At 39.7% G+C, this 20,371-nt stretch overlaps 1 protein-coding gene across 10 annotated transcripts in view; it reads left to right on the top strand.

Annotated features, from left to right (window-relative positions):
• Positions 1 to 20,371, top strand: part of AFG2A (AAA ATPase AFG2A) — a 159,914-nt gene that overhangs the window by 28,014 nt on the left and 111,529 nt on the right. For 4 of the 10 annotated variants that reach the window (XR_014955227.1, XR_014955224.1, XM_021554966.3 and 1 more), the window contains exons 12-13: positions 8,220 to 8,273; positions 8,649 to 8,728. The exons of 3 other annotated variants lie outside the window; for them this stretch is intronic. Coding sequence is in view for 3 of the 7 variants with exons in the window: in XM_021554966.3 (XP_021410641.3) it covers positions 8,220 to 8,273; positions 8,649 to 8,728 (134 nt within the window). In the remaining 4 variants the exon portion in view is untranslated. Of the gene's footprint in view, positions 1 to 8,219; positions 8,274 to 8,648; positions 8,729 to 8,817; positions 8,889 to 9,016; positions 15,872 to 20,271; positions 20,317 to 20,371 lie in introns of those variants that run through there. 3 more of the 10 variants (XR_014955226.1, XR_014955225.1, XM_085579313.1) reach the window with 3 other exon arrangements.

Raw genomic sequence — 20,371 nt, 5'->3', positions numbered from 1 at the left:
AGGGGATGGCTCTTCCTGCTCTTTCCCGCCAACCGCTTTTTCTATATCTCTTGTAGCACTGAGGCTTTTTAGGGTTTTAGTGGTCACCTGGATCATTCCCCCCTCCAAACCTCTGTTATGGAAAAGGCAACTGAATTGTTCTCAGCTGCTTGGAGATTTTTCAATGTTTTGCACTCCTGGATACAAGCGAGTGTAAGACTGCGTGAAGGAATGGATTAAGATAATTTTTTCATTCTGCAGGATTGAACATCAGTCTTGACTTATCAACAGCTTTTGATCTGACTGTTTGTTTCAGCCTTCTCTGCACTTTTGTCTTTCACAATCCTCTTGTGCTTGTACCAAAGTTTATAATTTTCTTCTGAACTGTGTTTTATGCATTTTTTGTGCTAGTAAGAAAAACTCCTTATATACAGGTATTGGACCTATCCATATGAATATGATGGGGATATAACTTTCAGCTTCTGCCAGGCTGATGACACCTTGCTGTTATATACAAACTGTCTCTCCGACATTTTTGATTTAGATGTCATCTAGCTTTCTGAAACTGAACATGAAGGAAATTAATGTCATTGTATTCCCTTTTTTAACTATTTATGTGGTAGGTATTTTTGTGGACTGTTTTGACAGTTCCTGCACTTAGCTGACTAGCTGTTTTTCTTTAAGCTATTTTTTTTTGTGAGACCACTAGGATTTTTGTGGTGATATTATAGTTTTGGAAGAAACTCACCTATCTTGCTGTATGGCATAGATAATTATCTCTGCATTTGTCTTGTATCTTAGTATATTTAGATGTGTTTTAACTGCCCTCTTCAATTTTAAATTTCTTAGTTTATTTTATTTTTAGGAAATCCTGTGTCATTGTGTTGTGCTAAGAATCAAATGGGTATTACTTTTCCTTACAGATTTTTCTGTTGCTTCTCTGGGAGGAAATTTGCAGAGCATCCATGTGGAATTTTTTCCCCCCTCTTATTATTGTGCTATTTAGGTCATTAACTTTACTACCAAATAAAAAAAAAACCAAACTATTGAGCTTTTTTAGGTTTTAACCTATTTCAGAATGTACAGTGGAGTCTGCTCTTATGATGTCAGGCTGGGAGGCACTATCAGGGTACCCATCCAGCTAAACACTGTCACCCAGCTGTAGTGGTCTGATCCATGGGGACTTGGAGTTTTGTTTTCTGTCCAACAAGCAGATTACCTGAGTTTAGAAGATATATAGCAAGAAAAATTATGTAACTTCTATATGCTTGTGAAGGTTTAGAAACATAATTTTTCCTTTTGCTGCTTAGTGTTTTTTAACATTTGTCTGTTTAAAATCAAAAGTAAGGCAAAGCCTCAATTAGGGGCTGTGACAAAAAAACAGCTTACATTTTAAAAAGTTAAATGCCTTGCAGTTCAGCTAAGTGAGACACGGTAATTTTTGTAAACAGGATGAAGCAGTACTTGAAAAAAAACCCACCATGCAAAACAAAGAAAATCAAACTCACCTGTGACAGTAAGGAGTGTTTAAGGATGTCAGCACTGAGCAAACCACTGGTACAGATGATGTGAACTATACTGTTCTTAACTTTAATTTGAAATATTGGCTAGGAGATCCAACTACAGTGTGATTTAAAAAAAAAAAAAAAAAAAAGATAAAATATTCCTGATCTTTTATTTGTTGTTACTTAAGAGCTTGGGCTGAAGGAATCTTTTCTTTTTTCAATGAGCAGTAATTACAAAAATATACACTGTTCCCAGGGCTCTGACTTCACCTTGGCTTGGTTTAGCTTCCTGTATCACCCAGTCGATGCTTTTGTACCGCTCCCCGTGCTTGACATGTGCTTAAGCTTAGTTTGTCATCTGGGTCAATTATGTCAAAATATTTTCCAATTCAAGTTTCCTCTGCTTTTCCCTTCAGCTCTTGACTGTGGCAGCTCCAACAGATTAATGAGGCTTGGAAAGGTCGACTGCTTTGCTTTGTGTAGAACTGTCACTGAGTTTTGGGGAGATAGCTTAGCCTTTTGATGGGGATTTCAGTGGGAGAAGCCTGAAATAAGAAAGCTTGGTGACTGTAAGTAGTTTAAAAGCAAGGCATTTAAAATGAAAAATGCAGAAGCATTGTGGTTTTATGAGAAATTTTGGCAAACATTTGATAAAATTTCTAAAAATATCCACAGTAACACATTTGCAATAACTTGTTAGTTAATTAGCAGATAGAAAAATTACTCTATGAAAAAATTGACATTTTTTACAAGAGTTAACAAGTTGAGATACTTTGAGCTCTTTTAATCCTGAAGCTCTTTGCATATTTTACTCAACTAAAAATAAATCATTCATCCATTCTTACTATAAACTTACCAAAAGTAAATATGCAAGCAGAAAATGGTTAAATATAATCCCCATCTCTTTGTCCCTTCTCAATTACCTTGCAAATTTAGTTTTTATTAGCACTTAGTTTCTTTCTCTCTCTCTCTTCAAATTACCAGTGGAGGAATGAGTTGTTGCTGGAAGTGTGAAGTCTCAGCAAATAGGTTTTGCAGCAGGGGTGGCTCATTTTGTGTGGTTTTGCTGTGTGATTTTTGATCCTGCATGGATCCTTCCCTGATGATGCCAGAGGCACTCCGAAGGCACTGGAGCATGCAGTGAGTATAATTCAATGTTTCCAGTCAGTTCATTCTGCAGTGCAAATCCTGGCTTCTATCTTGTGAAGGAAGCCTCAGAAGACTGTCATTGGAGTTTGCTGGTCAAGGCAAATGGCAAACAAGTGGAATCTGAGACAAGGCGATAAAAAAAGCTGGATATTATAGTTGCCTTTGCAGTCTGACCATTCTGCTTGTAACAACTTCACTGCAGGGATTGGGGATAACAGGGTTTTGCCAGTTTGCTCCCTTAAATACTTTGGAGCCCACAAGCACCTGTTGAAACTGAAGTTTTTCAAACCCCAGACAGGTGTCAACAAGTTTTTAAGGTCCTCTGGAACGTGGGGCAGAAAGAGAGGAAGTGATTAAAATGGTGCATGGTTCTCAGCCTGGGGTTTCCATGTGCTGAGAAGCTGGGAGTGATGCAGATTAAGCAGCCCTGAAAGAGAAGAAGCAGGCTTTATTCTTAACAAGCAAATAGAATGCATTTTCTGAGCAAATATTTTTCTATGCAGCGTAACCAATTACCAAATCACACACATACAACCTCTGCCTTAGAAAGAGCCTTACTGTTAAAATAAAGGAAGTTTCAGTGAAGTCTTGTTAACTCGCTTCCCTGCAGCCGCCCTGAGTCATGTGCTGCTTTGGTTGGGCTGTGGGAGGGATGTAATAGCATTTTGCCATGGAGATTACAGTGCCAAAGGACTCAATAACTAATTTCTGAGTCTTTTCAGTGTTGTTACAATAGAGCACAAGGCTGAGAGAATTAAGATTGTTCAATCTGGAGAAGAGAAGGCTTAGGAGTGACTTAATTGTGGCCTTCCTAAACCGAGCCTACGAGAAAGATGGAGAAAGACTTTTTTCAAGAACATGTAGTGACAGGATAAGGAAGGATGGTTTTTAAATGGAACAGAATAGATTTAGATTGGATAGATTAGGAAAATTGTTTACTGTGAGCATGGTGAGGCAGTTGCCCAAACAAGTTGTGAATTACCCATCCCAGGGTAATGTTGTATGAGGCTCTGAGCAGCATGGTCTGGTGTAAGGTGTCCTGCCCATGGCAGGGAGGCTGGGCCTGAATGATCTTTAAGAACTCTTCTAACCCAGGCCATTCTGTGATTCCATTACTCTATCTTCAGTCTTCCATGACTCTTCAGTGTCAAAACTGAAACGAATTTTAAAAAGATGCTGGTTTTAACAGTATGAAGGGTGTATTGGTGGGGTGGGATCAAACTTTGCTCCTCTGAGCTGGATGTCTAAGCTTCTTCTGCAGTCTTAAGAGAAACTAGCACATGGCACCTGAGAGGTGAGTGGCTGTCTGCCCAAGTCAGTTAATGTGAATGTCTAACTCAGATGCCAGTGTGACTGTGGGCAGTGAACATTGCCCTAGGAACACAGTGTGAATGGTTGAAAAATCATTTTGGCACCTCTGTCTTTTCTTTTTCTTTCTTTTCTGAGATTCACAATATAGAACTCAGTTTCTAGAGACATAATTTGAAATTAAATATTAATTATGACTGATACTTTAATGTCTGATCATTTCTGCTTTGAATATATGGCAAAGAAGGAATTGTTCATTATCTTGTAGTAATAATCTAGAGTAGTAACCTATTGGATGAGATATAAACCTTCTGGTTGGAGTTTTAGGACACAGGAATTGTACTCGGTGGCTAACAGTTTAATGTGTTTGTGTAAGAGCCCAGAACCTGTATGTGAGGTTATCAGGGTATTTCTGAAGAGTCTAGACTGAGCTGTGTGCTGAGACATCTGGAGCTGTGCCCATGTGACTCAGAAAGCCTAAGTGCATAACTTTCCTGATTGTCAAAAGAGTGGAAAAAAAAACCCATGTAAGAGAAGTCACTGGCTAAATTTCCATCACCCAAGTGGTGGAAAAAATCTGCAAGTGGTCTTAAGCCCTGCTCAGAAAAATGACTGATACTCTTTAACTTCGGGAATAGCAGATGTCCCTCTTGAAATTTAAAAATGCTTTGAAAACTTTGGTTAAAACCATGTATGCACAAGCTTATCTCGTGTTGCTGTACGTATACAGGGGTTTTATCTTTTGTGCAGTTAACCTTTCAAAAGTTGATTCTGATAATATTTTAAATGCAAAAAATTTTAGTTTTTTATTAAAATAAAAAATAAGTTAAAATTCATCCAATCCAGACCATAAGCAAGTAGAAGGTTTCATGATACACAGGAATATGTCTTGTAAGTGGGGATGGAATAGTCTTTAAGCAGAGCATGCCTGGAAACTCTACTTTGAGGCTGAATAAAGAAACTTCAGCAGTATCCAATGAGCCTGAATTGGCAGATTTTTTACTGTCAGTCTGGACTCTAGCTCACAAATGCTTATATGCATGGATAAGCTACAACTGCTTCTGCCAATTTTCTGCTCCAAATCTTTTGCTGGTTTTGGAGTCCCGGTGCAAATGACCACAAGAAACAGGTTTTATTTCTTGTCTGCTTGTATGGAAGATGACTTGTTGCAGATGAGAACAGAGCTGTTCAGCATTAGACTGGCCTATTTTTTACTAGCACCTCTTGGTCAGTCTATCAACAGCTATAAAAAGCTTTTAAAAAGAATCTATATGCTCACCTCTTGGCCAGAAATGATCTTTCAACAAATGTCAGCTTGCTAAATCAAGCTCGTGTCATTTGATTTTTTAAAGCATTTAGAAAAGCACTGAAAAATAGAATAAAAAACCTCTCTTGGTATTTCTTCAGTGGCCTCCAAAGAAAGTCTGCTAAAGGTGAGCTTTGTGAAAATGAGAAGCTGTATCAGCTGCCAGCAAGTGACTTTGTGGTGGCCTGCAGACTGCATATCTGGCAGATTTATTTTTCAAATAAGAGCTGCCATGAATCTGAGCTAAAGGACAGCATGGGTGCAGACAGGGCAAGGCAAAGACTCAGCTCAGGTGGGACCAGGGATCACCCAGTTAATTTGCCACCTCCAGCTGCTTTGAATATTTCTAGTTTTTGTGTTGTGGTTTTCAGTGTTTGCATAATTGAATTGTACAGCAATTCCTCCTCTTCTGTATGTGCTTTGTCTTAACTTCAGAGTCTTTTCTTGCTGTGGACAATAAGGATTCTGAGTGCTTGCAGTAAAAACCATGACACTCAAATGAAGCTCTGATTCCCCTCATGAAGGGTGAACTAGGAGACTTTCAAACCAATTTTCATGAAAATTCTGCACAAAGAGGCACAGGTCATTAACATGTAGTAGTCCGTCACCTGGAGTTGCTGCTTAATGAAGAGAAAAATGGAGAAAAACTTCATGTTGAAGCTTACAGCAAAAAGTTGAATTCAAAATAATTATCTTAGAAACATTTAAAATGTATTGATTGCTTTGATGTTTGATGTTTCCTTTATCATATTTTAATGCTTAATTAAAAATAAAACTACAAGCATCTGAAATTATATTGTACCTTAAAGCTCAAATAGAATAGTTTTGAGTTTAAGGGGTTTTTTTGCTAAGACGAAAGAAAATGTCAGGCTGTTTCATGTTGCATCATAGGAGAGGAACACACCATTGGCATGGATGCATGTGATGTTGGTTTCCATAGGAATACTGATGTGAATAAAGGTTACTTATGGGAATGAGGGCATGAAAGGGAAGGTCCACAGAGTCCAAGGAAAAGTTGGTGAGAGAGATCTGTATTTGTGGGTAAAGTCTGCAGTGGTTTCTCATTGTGACAGAGACCTGGATGGAAAGAGAGGACTCCTGTCTTGTTCTTTAATGATTTGTCAGGGCCATGCTATCGGATTCCTCATCTGCCCTGAGTGTGATGAACAATGAGGGCCTGGAGCAGCTGGGCTGTCTCTGAGCTGCAGTCTGGCTCTCACTAACTGCTGCATACTCCTCATGGGTGGTGTCAATAGCAGCAAAAGGCTTTGTGCTTCTCTCCTTACCTTGCTTTTCCCTTCTGTCTTTCCTGCATTCCTCAGTTTTGTGTCTGAATAATTCTGTTTCCATGCAGGTAGCCACCAGACTGCAGTTTTGCAGTCATTGGAGGCCTCCAGGTGACACTTCAGCTGCCACAGCAATTGCTTTAAGGGTGGATGTTGTTGAAAGAAAACAATGCTAATTGTATCATTTACCTTTCCTACAGCTCAGGCGCACAGTGCTGGCCCTATCAAACCTTACAGGGTGGCTTTGGCCTGTGTGGTGCTCTAGGTCTGGCTCCTGCATTCATTCACCTGGTCCTTTGGATAAAGGTCAACTCTTTGAAAAGAAATAAATAAAAATGGTATCTATGTCTGGATGCTTTGCTGGTATCAGATAACTTGTGCTTTGCTTTTCAGAGGATATATTTTTTACCCCTGCGTGAGTACAGGTGTTTTCCAGTGTCAAGGTAAAGTCAGTGCATTAACTGTTACTGCAGGAATGAAAAGGAGCATGGAGAGGGGACGCTGCATAAACCAGTGAGCTGCATTTTTAGAGTGATGAATCTGCATTCCACCAGCCTGGGAACAAAGTCCAGATGGTCCCATTCAAAGCGGGCTTTATAACAGAGGCTCTGTCATTGCCAGTGCATAAAAATGTGTGTCTGCCACACATTCTTAATTGTGACATATCTGCTGTTAAAGCTGCCCTATGCTCTAGGCTTAGTGTTACCTGAAGGCACCCACGGCTGGGAGGAGGTGGTTCAGCTTTCTGAATGTGAAGGATGTTGTTTCTTCTGGGGAAATCACAAGGACACCTGTTGTTGCCTGGAAAATAGATTGGAGCCACTGGCTCTTTTCGTTCAGAGCAGCAGATAATGATCATTGTTTGTGGCTGCAGGTCAGTGTTGATGCAAACCAGGCTGAAGTCAATGAGTTGTTACCAATCCCAGGAGAAGCTGAGGCTCATTAGGAAGCATTATTTAAGCAGCCTATCCTATAGGATACAGCAGAACAGAAAATACTCTGAGAATTTGCCATTGTTTTACTTTTTATAATTGTAAGTACTTGTTCAAGACTGGAATGCTGACCCTGTGGTCTCCCGTCCGTTCCTGGTGGACAGGGCTGAGAGGATAAACAGGCACCACAGCAGCTGGCACTCATAATCCGCTTGGCAGCCTCAGCAGAGGAGCAGGAATGTGCATGAGCTCAGATGTTGAACAGCTCCCTTGCAAGGGATGGGTTTCAGGTGTGCTGCTGTGGAGCTTCTTGCTTCACCTATAGAGTTCAAAGAAGTGCTGTTAACCATCAGTCACACAGTCAGTGCTGTGGTGCTTGGTTGGGCAGGATGCAGGTTGAGAGTGCAAGGAAATGCTTTACTGTGGTTTGTCCTTCTGGCTGATTTGCAGCCTCTTGGTGCTGTTGTTGAGCACTTTTAAGAACCTCAGTGTTTATTTTTATGGTTAATTGCATTTCTCATGAAGGTAGTGGGAAAGTGTCAGGTTGAGAGGACTAACCAACATGCATAGGTACTAAAATAAATGGAGAGAGCTTGGTTCAGGTAGAGAGCAAGTAAAAATGCACCCATAAGACTTACAAATGACAAAATCTCAGAATTTTTTGTAACAGAGCATAACATAGTGTAGTGCTGGCAGGTTGTCTCAATCATTTTGCATACAAATGTATCATGCTTTTTAATTTCCTATTTTTCAGGGGCCTGAGTTGATGAATAAATACGTTGGTGAGTCTGAACGAGCAGTGAGAGAGGTGAGAAAGGGCAAGCTGTGGATAATGTTAGATACTAACCTTCTTTGGCTTTCAAATTCTTTGAGATTACCATTAAACTTTCTTAAAAACTCCTTCTCCTGTAAGTTTAACAAAGAAAATAAGAAAATGAAGCAGCAGGGATTTTTAGCTTTCTCCTTCCTTGACCTAATGATACATGTCGAATTTGGGATCCTGTGGCATCTGTTACTACTGATTTTTAAAAAAATCTGCTTTAAAATAAAAACAAGCCAAGCTAAGACAGGCTGATGTCTGTTATGGGAAGCTCTGTAGCTCTTGAGGTGTGCAGGGGATGATAGTGTACTGTAAACAGCTTCCTTTCCTTAAAACTGGGTATTTCATTGTTGTTTTTTTTAGATCTTCAGGAAAGCCAGAGCAGTATCTCCTTCAGTTCTTTTCTTTGATGAAATAGATGCCTTGGCAGTAGAAAGGGGAAAGTAAGTAATCATGTTACAAAAACAACAGACATTATTTCCTGATAAACTATTCTTACACTGTACAATCACAAATTTATTTACCTTTCCAGAATACTTCATTCTTTATAGAGAAGGGTAATATGTGTCTTTTACTCAAGCCTATTTAACTTGGCATAAACAGGTAAGCTGATGGAGTTCCTCCTTTCTCATCTCATTAGCAGGAATGAATCTACTGGTTCTCATACTCTTAGACTCTTTTCTGTGGCTTTACCTTTTTTTTCCAGTAACTTAACTCCTTTCTTTTCCCAGGGTTGTTGCCCTGCCCCAATTTGGTGTCTCCATCAAGCAAACAATAGGATCATAAGCTACATAACACTACTTTCCAAGGAGAAAACTCATAAAACTAGATTTACGCTTATGTTTAAATGTTTTGCCAGACTGGGAAAAACTTCATTAAAAGATTTGGGAACAATTGTGTCCTTTCATGTGTGACATTAAGAATGGATTATTGTGCAAACAGCTAATAGTATTTTTTTTAATATCCTGCTTTGTGATGATTCCAAGAGATGTTTAGCTCATGTCTGAAGTAGAATTATTGCAGTTTTTAGTTGCTACTACAGCATTTAATATTTGACAGGCTCTGTAAATGGACTTTCTTGGGGGATACCTCCTTATAAATGTAACTGCTACTTCCTGTTGCAGTAAATATTTTTATCCTGTTTTATTTTGCATGAAAAGCTACCGAATTGGTGCATTAGAAAGTATTTGTTCTGTTTAAAAGCACATCAAAACTTCAACATTTTTCTGGGGAAAAAGCTCCCTCAGCATCCCTGCAGATTCTTTTTTATTACAAGAAGGGCTTTTCTATATTCAGGGAAGGATAACAGGTGCCATTTTAATGTTTTGGTGACACAAATGATTTGTGTCACAAGAGGTGGCATCAAATGTAGTGTGAAGCTGCCAAGAAAGGAACATTCTTACTGTTGAAAATGCAAAATTTGATTGAAGATGTTTTCCTCCGAGTCCTTCTCATGTGCAATGTATGCAGCTGTGAAATTTGTGAGCTTCCTAGAAGAGCTATGCACTGAAGCAACAGAGAAATTGCAAAATTGTTTGCCTGAATCAAGCAGTGAGGGGAAAAAAATATCATCCCCTGCTGCAGTTGTTAATGTGTTTAGCTTCCAGAACCAGCACTTCATCAAGATTAAACCTCTTGGAAGGTTAAGCCATAATACATTTTAAACAGTCTTTCACACAGTGCCCTGGAGGTGGTGAGTTTGTATGTTTGTTTGCTTTTTTAGAGAGTAAGCAACCTGATTTTACCTTACCTGGGTCTGTCTGTGGGGGGTAGTAGGCCCAGCACAGCTTGCTGAAGAATGTGGTGTGACCTGCTGCAGTTGTGTTGTGCTGGAGACATCTGGTTTTGGAGCTTTAAAAAGAACAGGGTGGGACACACAAATATTTCATTGTCAAATCTGAACCAGATGGGAGGTAAAATATGTAGCAGAGTTCTCATAAAATTCATCTGAAATGAAATGGTGTAGGAAACCAGACAAGGCACTTATTAGCAATGGCCCTTTTTTACAGGCTTACTTTGCACAGTAGGAATTTGCAAATGCACTAGAGATGCTAACGATTTGTGGCCTCTGGAGATCCATTTCCTGTACTATTACTGACTGTGCTGAAGTTTTCAAGGAAACACCTGTTTATATTGTCTCCCCATTCCCTCTGTTGGCTGAATTAGTTTTCTTTGCTTTGGCAGTGAAGAACACTCTGTGATACAGCTTTGCGAGAGTTTAAATCCTCGTGGTTTAAATCCTTGATAGGATGCTGAGGGCTTTGTGCAGGATGTGCCACAGTCCATATCTCCTGGATTTGCAACCTGCCCTGATCCTACAAGGGTATGTCCAGAAATCCAGAGAATCTGAAACTGTCAAGTTGTGGGAGTAATTTTATGTGCAATTCTGATCAGAAATACAGATGTGAAATAACCTTGAGTAAATCACTTAATGCTGTTGTTCTTCAAAGCATCCTGCCAAGTATTCATTAACCTATTACTTAGATTTGACTAAAGCTTGTGGTTGTTTTGCTCCCAGCCTTCTGTAGAGATCACTAAACAATCCCTTCTCAGCAGCAGGGGCATATGAACTAATAGATTTTGTAATTAAATGAGAGTAGAGGTAGGTAAAGGAAGCTAAATAATTTTCTTGTTTGGGCCATTCATAATAACATCTCCTTTGCATCAGGTAGTGGACTCTGTCACTACACAAACCGTTGTGCAAACACTGTGGCTGCACTCAGTTATGCCACAGTCTTTTATTTATTACACATTCCCAAGCCATAATTCATTCCATAATTGTAATACATCTAACACGCTAACTAATGTAACTGTCTTGTGTAGCAGTTTTGTTTTACAAAATCTATTTGTGTATGTTTATTAGTTAGAGCTAGCAATACTTTGAAGTCAGCAAAAATTATAGTAATTGACATTGTTCATTGTCAAAATGTTTTATTTGGAAAAGATTATTTCTTATCCAGCCTGCTTAGAAGTTCCATGTGTTTTATCGATATAAACTAAGCTCCTGGATTTTTTTCTTGTCTGTCCACACCCTCCCTATTTTGCAAGTAGTTGACACACTGATACCTATTAATCAAGGAATTAAGAATGTGGACTGGATGCATACCAGTTTTAAAGACAGTTTATGAAAATATAATCCTGCTGCTCTGAAGAAAAATAGTTCAATATAAGGAGCAATTGCTTGAGATTAAAATCTGATTATACTTGATGCAAGAAGTCAAGAGGGTGATTCTGACTGTTCTTGAGTTTCCAGTATGGTAGTGAAGACATAAAGATACTTTGAGCTGTGTTCACTTCTGCATTTTGTTCTATTACTCTGAGCTTCTAATGCTCATGGAGGATTTTTCCATTTCTTTCTGATTTATGTTGAGATGTTAGAGTAAGTTTAGAGAGAACTTAAAATGAAAAATTAGTGGCTCAGTGGCCTGACTGTAGAGAAAAAGGGAGGTATTCACCATGACTGTTTCTAAAGAAACAATGATAAGCCTGCAGCAGAAAAGGTGGTACAAAGTTACAGGTGTCACAGTGAAGTTTGAAGAGGAGAAATTTGAGAAAGGAAAAACTTCTGCAGTCATCATGCATCAGGAACGGTGAACCATGAGATGCACGGAACCTTTTTCTCTGCTTTGTGGTTTTGATTAGCATTTGCTTACACAAGCAGATTGTGACTTTTTCTTTTCTTTCCCCATACTTTTGAAAGATACTGTTATGACTTTTTGTAGGACAGATTGCACTGAAGCAGGACTGGGCTAGATAATGCAGTGTGTAAGCAGCAAAGTTTGCCTTGGAGTAATCCCGTGCCTGCACAAAGCTTGGGAGACTTTATAAAGTACACAGCTGCTGAGAGTTATGGGTATTTGTTACCCTCAGCATCCTGACCATGTAAAACCTAATTCTTCTGGCCATTAGGGGTTGCCAAGAGGGAAATGGTTTGGTAATTAGACTTGAAAGTGATGAATGAACGTGGGTCTGTGTAAATGCAGCGCAGACAGTCTGTTTGCTGAACTTCAGAAATCACCGTGCTTTGGAAATGGGACATTGTTTATATAAGTAGGATTTTTAGGATTTTTCGGCAAGAGACATCCTTTTCTTGTTTTTCAAAAGCAAAGCATTTCCCTTTTAACTACAAGTCTCTCTAATGTAGGATGGGAAATGCTGCAGACTGCTGTAAAAGGCACTGATAAATTCTATTTTCCATGGGGAAGGAAAAAAAAGGACAAGGGACAAAATCAGTACCTTGTCTTTGACTTGTGGAGGCCAAAAGTTGGTAGATGAATATTACTAACCTTTTCAGAGTGAGGATAGAATTGATGAAGTGAAGGGACTTTGGTACCAATCACCTGAAACCACAGCATGACAGGACCACTGAAAGACACACTGTTTTCACTTTAGATATTAAAATCTTTCCAAGAGTCTCAGGTTCTGAGACTCTCGAGATGTTAGAAGAACCTATGAGGAACAGCAGCTTCTCTCCTGTAATGTACCACCTCTGCCTTGAACATGGATAGTGATAAATCTTCTCTTTTTAAACCAAGATCTCTTTCTGGGGTATTTTATCTCATATTTATTTATTCCCTACACTTGAACTTGTCATTGTATTTTAGTGCCTGTGCAAATTCCCTGGTACAATGGGCAGTGTCGGTCATTGAAGGTCAGTGTGTTGCATCTAGTAATGAAACACACAGGCTGAATTCTGTGGGATGCAGTAAAAGAGAGAGGTTCTTGGCAGAAATCCACCTTGCACAGGGTAAATTAGCAGTACTGAAGCTGGAGGAAGTACTGTCCCTCTAATATTTCTCATCCAAAGACAGAAGAAAGTGAACAAAGTATATCTGGAAGATAGGGAGTTTCCCCCTGCCATAATTGTTATGAGCGACCCAATTCTTGTTCAGCTCAAAGAACATTGTGTTTCTGGCCTCTGTTGGCACTGGTGTCCCTGAACTGGAGGGCATCAGCTATTTCCTGCAATAGCTGAGCTATTTTTGCACATGATGAAGAATTAAGGCTTTCAAACCTTTTGTGACTGTTGTATGAATTCTTTAAAGTTTTGGATTTTGGTGTCCAAACTAATATTGTCTGGGGGAAAAAGCTGCATGCCTAGTGCCAGCTTTTTATTTTAAGCCTGGCAAGGAGAGGTGAAAGAGGAAAATCTTGAAACAATTCTATTGTACAGTAAAGCTTGTAGTTGGTTTTGGAAGAGCAATTTTAACAAATAGCGTTACTCATAGTTCATGTGTGTATACAGTGTCTGCAGCCCCTTTAATTTTAAAGTAATCTTGTTAGTGCTTTTGGCTATCAAGAATCCTTTATCACAACATGTTTTTGAATCTGTGTTTCTTCCTTTTTGTTTACAAATCCCTATAATTTGTAACTTCCCAGCCTACATTATAATTCGGATATTTGAAGTCAATAGAGAATTTCATTAACATCAGTGAAAGCAGGACTGGATCCATAAACCCTTTTGTTGAAGTCATCATTTTAATGATATGCAGGAGGAACATAATTGTAACTAAAATTTATGAACAGTGAACCTATTATACATAAATATTGTTGTAATGAAATGAAATCTAGACTAGTTACTTCTAGGTCTAAAATACTTACAGCCTAAACTGTGCTTGCTTGCCTGGTAGACATGACTGGTTACAGATTTAAACTTGATTAACTTCCAGGAATGCACAGAGGAGAAATGCTGAGAAAAAAAGAATGAAGGGAGGTGGGAAATTTACTGTTTCATCAGGTGTGTGCTTGGTTTGCGGTTGTTTTTTTATTTTGTTTCATTGCTTTTTTTTAAGGCAACATCAGTGTAGCAGAATAGAACTCGTGATGTTAGCATCCTTCCTGGGTCAGCCAGGCAGTGTGAGGGCAAGCTGCAAGTGTGGGCTAATGCCAGTCTTTCATGGATGTGCATCTGGAATTAGCTGCAAGCAATGGAAATGGGTGATGGATCACCACCTAGGCACTCAAGCATTTGGATATGTGCTTGGGGAAAGCCCTCTGGAAGAAAGCCTGTTGATTCCAAACCTGTCTCAAGCTGGCTCCTTTCCTCCTTTTCTCTCCTTTCACTTTGTTTAATTTTTCTGAGCCTACTTCATTAACTTTTGGAAGCTGCAATAATGAGAAATTTAGGCGAGTGGAAGAGGCTGCTTACACAACTGTGAAGGATAATTAGGATGTGTCTGCAGCTGCCTGCAGGCCATTTGTTTCAAAGTCACCTGCAGACAGCTGAGCACTGTTTCCTATTTCCACAAAGGTCATCATTTTTTTAGGAAAGCTTGCTTGCAAGCTGGAGACCACTCAAGGAGTACTTTGAGTTCTTTTATTTTTCTGTGCTCTTCTAACGCCTTGCAAGCCAAATTACATGAACTGCATTTAATTGGTGAATTGACAGTTGGCAAAACATCATTTTAGCATAGAGGTGCTCATGAAGACTGAATTTCCCACACTTTGCATGCGTTTCCTCTGGATAACTTTCTTCTGTGGTATTTGAATTTTGTACTTGAGAAGACAGGGAAGATAGGAAACAATACAGTGGGTGGTAGTTGATACAGGTGCGTACAGGATCCAACAGCATCTAATTGTAAGGTGCTGATGGAGGGAAGGGTTTAGGATCATCTTCTTCCAGGGTTTTCCTGATCACACAGGCAGGAAAATTCCCTTCCATGGAGAATGTTTCTTGTCTGAGCACTGAAGGGGCTTGTGTACTAGAGTGTTTTGGGGTTTGTGTTTTTGTTTTTTTTTTTTTTCCAATGAATAGTGAAGTATTAAGTGATACTGTAAAAGATTTGCATGCTTTATGTTGTCCTTTGGCTTTTTAACAACATCCAAGTATGTAGTATCTGTAGTGGTCTGAATAATGATTGTTGAAGTTGAACCATTCACATGATACAGCATTCACAGAAGTGAGTTTGGCCCAGTGTTTTAATATTGGACAAGCCTGTTTTTCCTGACTGGCATGGTAGTGTCCATTCTGCTGGACAAAATGCCCCGGTGATGGAAGTTTTGCACAAAATTTTGTATCTGAAACCATCCTGCAGTTATTGTCTTTCTGGTAATGCTATTGGAGTAGATGAGTTTTCATTTTTCAAATGCTGTGGAAAACCTTAACCTGCCAAAGGCGTGTTTCACCCGAGTTTGTGAGGAAGAGCAATAAAAGAGTGTGACAGTTAATTACGATCGTGGCAGCCGGATGGAAAAGCTGGGCTTGGCAGGTGCTCCTTGCTGACAGGTTCCCCCTGCACAGCCCCCACACAAATGTCAGGTTCAATAAAAATCCTTCAGGCTGTGCAAGCAAGGCAGCTCTCATGTGGGAGTCTGCTGGCAGGGCGCTTCTGTATTTCAGGAACCTTTCACCTCTGTAGTTCATGGAGAGGTGGAGAGTCCTGCCAGCAGGGTCTATTTCAACCTGTTCAAATTTTTTTGATACCGAGCATTTTGTCATGTCGATGAGTTTTACATTTGTTTTGATATGAAATGATAGAAATGACAGAAATTTCGGTGAAAGGGTTATTTGAGATGATACTGCATCCACAAGTATTTTTAAAACCTATACTTTTTGCTTATGGTTGTGATTCTTTTGTCTGGGGTGGGGGGAAATAATAAAGCCAGGTTTTATCCATGTGGAAATCTTGCCTGATAGGATGTTTTGAGAGAGAGGTTGGGCTTGGACTCCCTTGTCACAAAACCTGCATTATAGATTTCAGCTATGTGGGGATTAATCCATCTGCAGTAATTTATCCTGGATACTTCTCCTGAGGTCTACCTCTGACCTCACAGTTCTGCCTGAGGTAGGGTCAGCTGTGCAGCAGTGGGGTCCTCCCAGACTTCCTCCTGCTTTTTCAGCCTCACAGTTGCTGTGATGTTAACAGCTCTCAAAATGTTGACTGTGTGAAGATCTCCTGCATTTCCACACCTACAGTTTAGCAGTGTAATTAAGGTCCTGATTCTGAAGCCAAGGTGTTCTGACAGTCTTCAGTGCCATTGAAGTCAATGGTGGGATGGAGAGTTACTGGTTCTCCTTTATGAAAATTAAGTGGTGCTGGAGACTTAAATACATTTTTCAGTAAAAATGGCATCTAGTATTGTAAAGCCTGTGAAATTAGTATTTTTTCAGAAGTGCTGTAGATGGTCAGATGATGCAAATGTATGTTTGCTTTAGCTCCTCGTGGTGATGCTTACCAAATTTCATCGTGGGGTGAAACCTCAGTGACTGCATTCTCAGTCTGATTTTAGTTTTCAAATATTAAAAAATCTGTTAGAAAAAGGGTGGGGGGAGGAAAAGAAATTAAATAAGTAAAAATGTACAAAACAAGAAGTTGCTGTCAAAAAAATGCCTATAGCAGGAAGAGTAACAGATTTAAATGTGATTTCATACATCTGATTATGTCTGGAAACAAAATTTTCTTGGCTTGAAGATCTGTATAAGCTAGTGAACTGCCTGTACTCCTTGGTGCAGTGATGGGATCGGGCTGTGGTTGCTTTTATATCCCCTGGAAGAAGTATGAGAGTGGTTTAAGGTATCCAGGGGGAAATTTCAGTGCCCACTGATACATGAATCCAGCTGGCTTGAATGGTCATTGGATATAGCCACAGGAGATAGAAATAAAAGCTGTGGAAATCCCTCTCTTGCTATATTGATTTTGGAGTTGGTGCTCCTGATCTCAGGTCCATCAGACAAAGGCAGAATTAATTCAGATTAATTGTGAGTCTTTGGTAAACTGTAGAATACATGGTTTATTCTGCCAAAATGTGTATTGGGAATGCCTTTAGCCAAATATACCAAGAACAGGTTTGTCTTTCATATCCATTGTGGATAGTTTTACCTGACAAGCATCAGGAATCTTTTCTGGTGGTCAAGCTGAGTGCCTGTGCAGGAATGCACGTGTGCTTTGTCTGAGACTGGTGGGACACTTTCAGGATTAGCTTGAATATTTCATAGAGGAGGATTTCTGTCTCTAACTGTTGTAATGACCTTCTCTGTCTTTAAAAACTTCATTGAGGATTGTAAATAAAGTGAGGTTAGCAAAAAATTAAAACAACACATAGCCTAATGTATTTCATTAGGGCAGCACCAGCAGTTGCCTGAACTTCTCGGGCAGGCTTCTCTTTACTCACACATTTTTTATTTCAAAGGTATTTCTGGTTGGAGCACAGCTCCCAGTGCACACAGCCATGCACACACATGGCCCTGCGTGGATTATGTGAGAGGCTTAGCTCTGGCTGCCTGGATTTGCAGGCAGCGTGTTGACAGGAAATTAGTTTGTACCAGGACGTGCCTTTGGAGGACCATTTCCAGGCAGTTGTGAGGATGACATCAACGTGTGGAGGTAGGGGCGGGGGGAGGCCAAGGCAGCCCCTTGGCTGGAAGTTGGTTTTGGCAGTGCCTCCGTGGGACTGGAGGGTTAATCGTGGTTTGTTTCTCTGGCTGCTGTTTGCATCAAAACTCCAGGCAGCCTTAATGAACGTTGCCGGTGTTAATTTGGAAGCCTTGCTGGGAAAACGGAAAATTGCATCCTTGCGTGTCACCCCTGGAATTAACGGCTTGGGCAGCACCCGAGCTCTTGGAGCACACTGTGGCTCTGAGGCAGCTCCCAGCAGCTGGGGAAGAGATCTCTCCTTGTGCCTGCCTGGGATTTTTATAGGGTGTCCTGTTCAGCCAAAAGCTAATTTCTTGTAGGCGGTGCTAAAATGTGCAGCATGTGATAGCTTAGTGAACTATGTAAGTAAGAGCACTGACATTAGAAGTCCATGGTGTCATAGGACCCAGTTGCTTCTTCACTTAATACTGGTTTTGTTTCTGATTTTTTTTGCATGCATGGACTTAAAATTCTTTACATCACTTTTAAGAGATAACAATAAAGCCCCTTATACTCTCCTAGATGCCCTGCTATTGTTTGGGCTGTATTATACCATGAGTGATTGCCTAATTGCAGTTTTCTGATGATGCCCTAATTGCATGGAAGTCTTTGCAATGTGCATTTCTCTGTGGGGACTTTCCTTAGAAGAAACACTTCTTTACTGTGTTGTGGGTTCTGGGGTTTGTTTGTTTGTTTTGTTTTGTTTGGGGTTTTTTGTTTTTCATTTGGTTTTTTGGGGATTTTTTTCAGTCAAAAGCTTGCAAGAGAAATGTTTATAATGGGGAAAGATGTAATAGCCATTCTAGCCACCTTTCTCTAAAACTACTTTTTCCTTTTTTTGAGGAAACAAAGAGAACTTTAGCATCTCCTCCAAAGTCTTCTAGCTTCAGATCATCTCATATAATGTTAACATTTTTGTCCCAGCTTTGCAATTATTTTTTTCTTTGCTTAGCATTTTCTTTTGCTCAGTCTATTGGGTATAAAGTGGAGTAAAATTGAAACTCCTGCAAGATGGGAGGCCTGGATCCCTACTGAGACTAGCTAATGTTACAAAGTTGATTTTAATTTCCTTTAAGCTGTGTGTCTTTCCAAAAGCATTTGCTATCCATGTCCAACACCTGAAGTGTTTTATCACATTCAGCCCCCTATAAGTCAGTGGGACTCTGACCCATGGGTATGATAGAAATGCTCAAGTATGGCTTGGGAATTTCCAGTGTGGCTGCAGAAACTCCAGAATCTGACAACCAGGTAACCCAAGTCCTTTCTCTAATATTTCTTAGCAACCTAAATGTTTTACTCTCTTTGCCAACATTTATTATAGCTCCTTTAAGATGTTTTCCAGACTGGGTGTGATAAGTTCACTTTTTTTGCTCTGGAAAACTGTAGAACTGGTTGTAGGATAGGAAAGGTGTAGGGGATTTATTTGGAGCTGTACAAGAGAAATGGAGCCATTACTGCTGCTTTGGCTCTGGGACATCACTGTGGTTACAGGAAGGCTGCTGGTAGGTGGGAGTGCTGCAGCAATATATGTGTGTAATAACTTTACAGCTGTATTTGTGCACTCTCTGTCTGATGGAAATTGGAGCACTTACATTTTAGTTTATTTAATATTTTTACTTTTGGAAAATGAAACTGTCAGGATGATTGTACGGCACTTCTGGGTGTGTAGGTGCCTGTTTATCTGTATAAACATTAAAGGGAACTTTTGGAATAGGACTTTCAAAAAATTTGAGATTAAAAAATTATCTTAATCCTGTATAGATCTAGTCTAGTTTAAATATCAGACTTGTTGTTGCTTCTTAGGTTATAGGGACCCAGAAGAACTGGAGAGATTAAATTTTTCAAATTGAATTGAGAAGAGTCTATTTAGGGATAGAGAAGTAAAAGCTTCCCCTGTGCAGCAGAGGAGGGAATAGCCCTGGAAGAGCAGTCGTTTTAGTGAAAGATGATGGAGGTGTGTGCCTGCCATCCACAGGGGAAGGTTGTGTGGAAAACAGTGGGGTTTTGATGTCTGCCAAGAGCAGGATTCCCAGTTTCTGGCAAAGGAGCATAAAACTCGCGTTTTTGGTACAATGTCCAGGTGCTGTCCCTAGCCTGCTTTAGTTTCCCTGCCTGTTCTCATCAGAGGGAATACTTTATGCTTGTCTGCTTAGGTTTTTCACATATTGGTGATTTCAAAACTGGAGTTTTCAGTTTTTTTAGTGTTGAGTTTTTTCCACGGTATCTGGAAAACAAACTGAGTTAAAAGACTGACAATGCAATTATGAGGCAGTTGGTCAACACTCAATTTATTCTTATGTGATAGAATAAGAGAGAATATGAAAATGTAGAGCAACTCTGCAAAACATAACTGCCTAGCTTTTTTATGCTGCATAGGGTGGTGTAAGCTCTCACTTGGATGGTGCTAAAAATGAAGGTTTGTCTGACTAGTAAAGAAGTTGTGTGAATTCAGTTTTCTTAAAAAATGTTTATTCCAGATACCCACATTGTGCTAAGTCCTTTACAACCTCCATAGCAGGGCAATAAGTAAAAAAACCCAAATCTCAGTTGCTTTGCTGAATACCAAGAAAACCTATGGAACTCAAATTCTCTGATTTGATTTTACTCACTTTATATCACTGATGCTATTTCAGAGGCTGAAGGCGAGAATAAATATTATGAAGAATTAAGGCAAAAAGGTGAATTGGAAAGAATAGTGTATCTTTTCCTTTCTCTTATTTCTAGGAAGGCAAA

This window comes from Lonchura striata, chromosome 4 (assembly GCF_050655825.1).
Source record: "Lonchura striata isolate lonStrDom1 chromosome 4, ASM5065582v1, whole genome shotgun sequence".
Lineage (NCBI taxonomy): Eukaryota > Metazoa > Chordata > Aves > Passeriformes > Estrildidae > Lonchura > Lonchura striata.
Note: the sequence above shows the minus strand (reverse complement) of the source record. Positions and strands in the feature narration are given on the sequence as shown.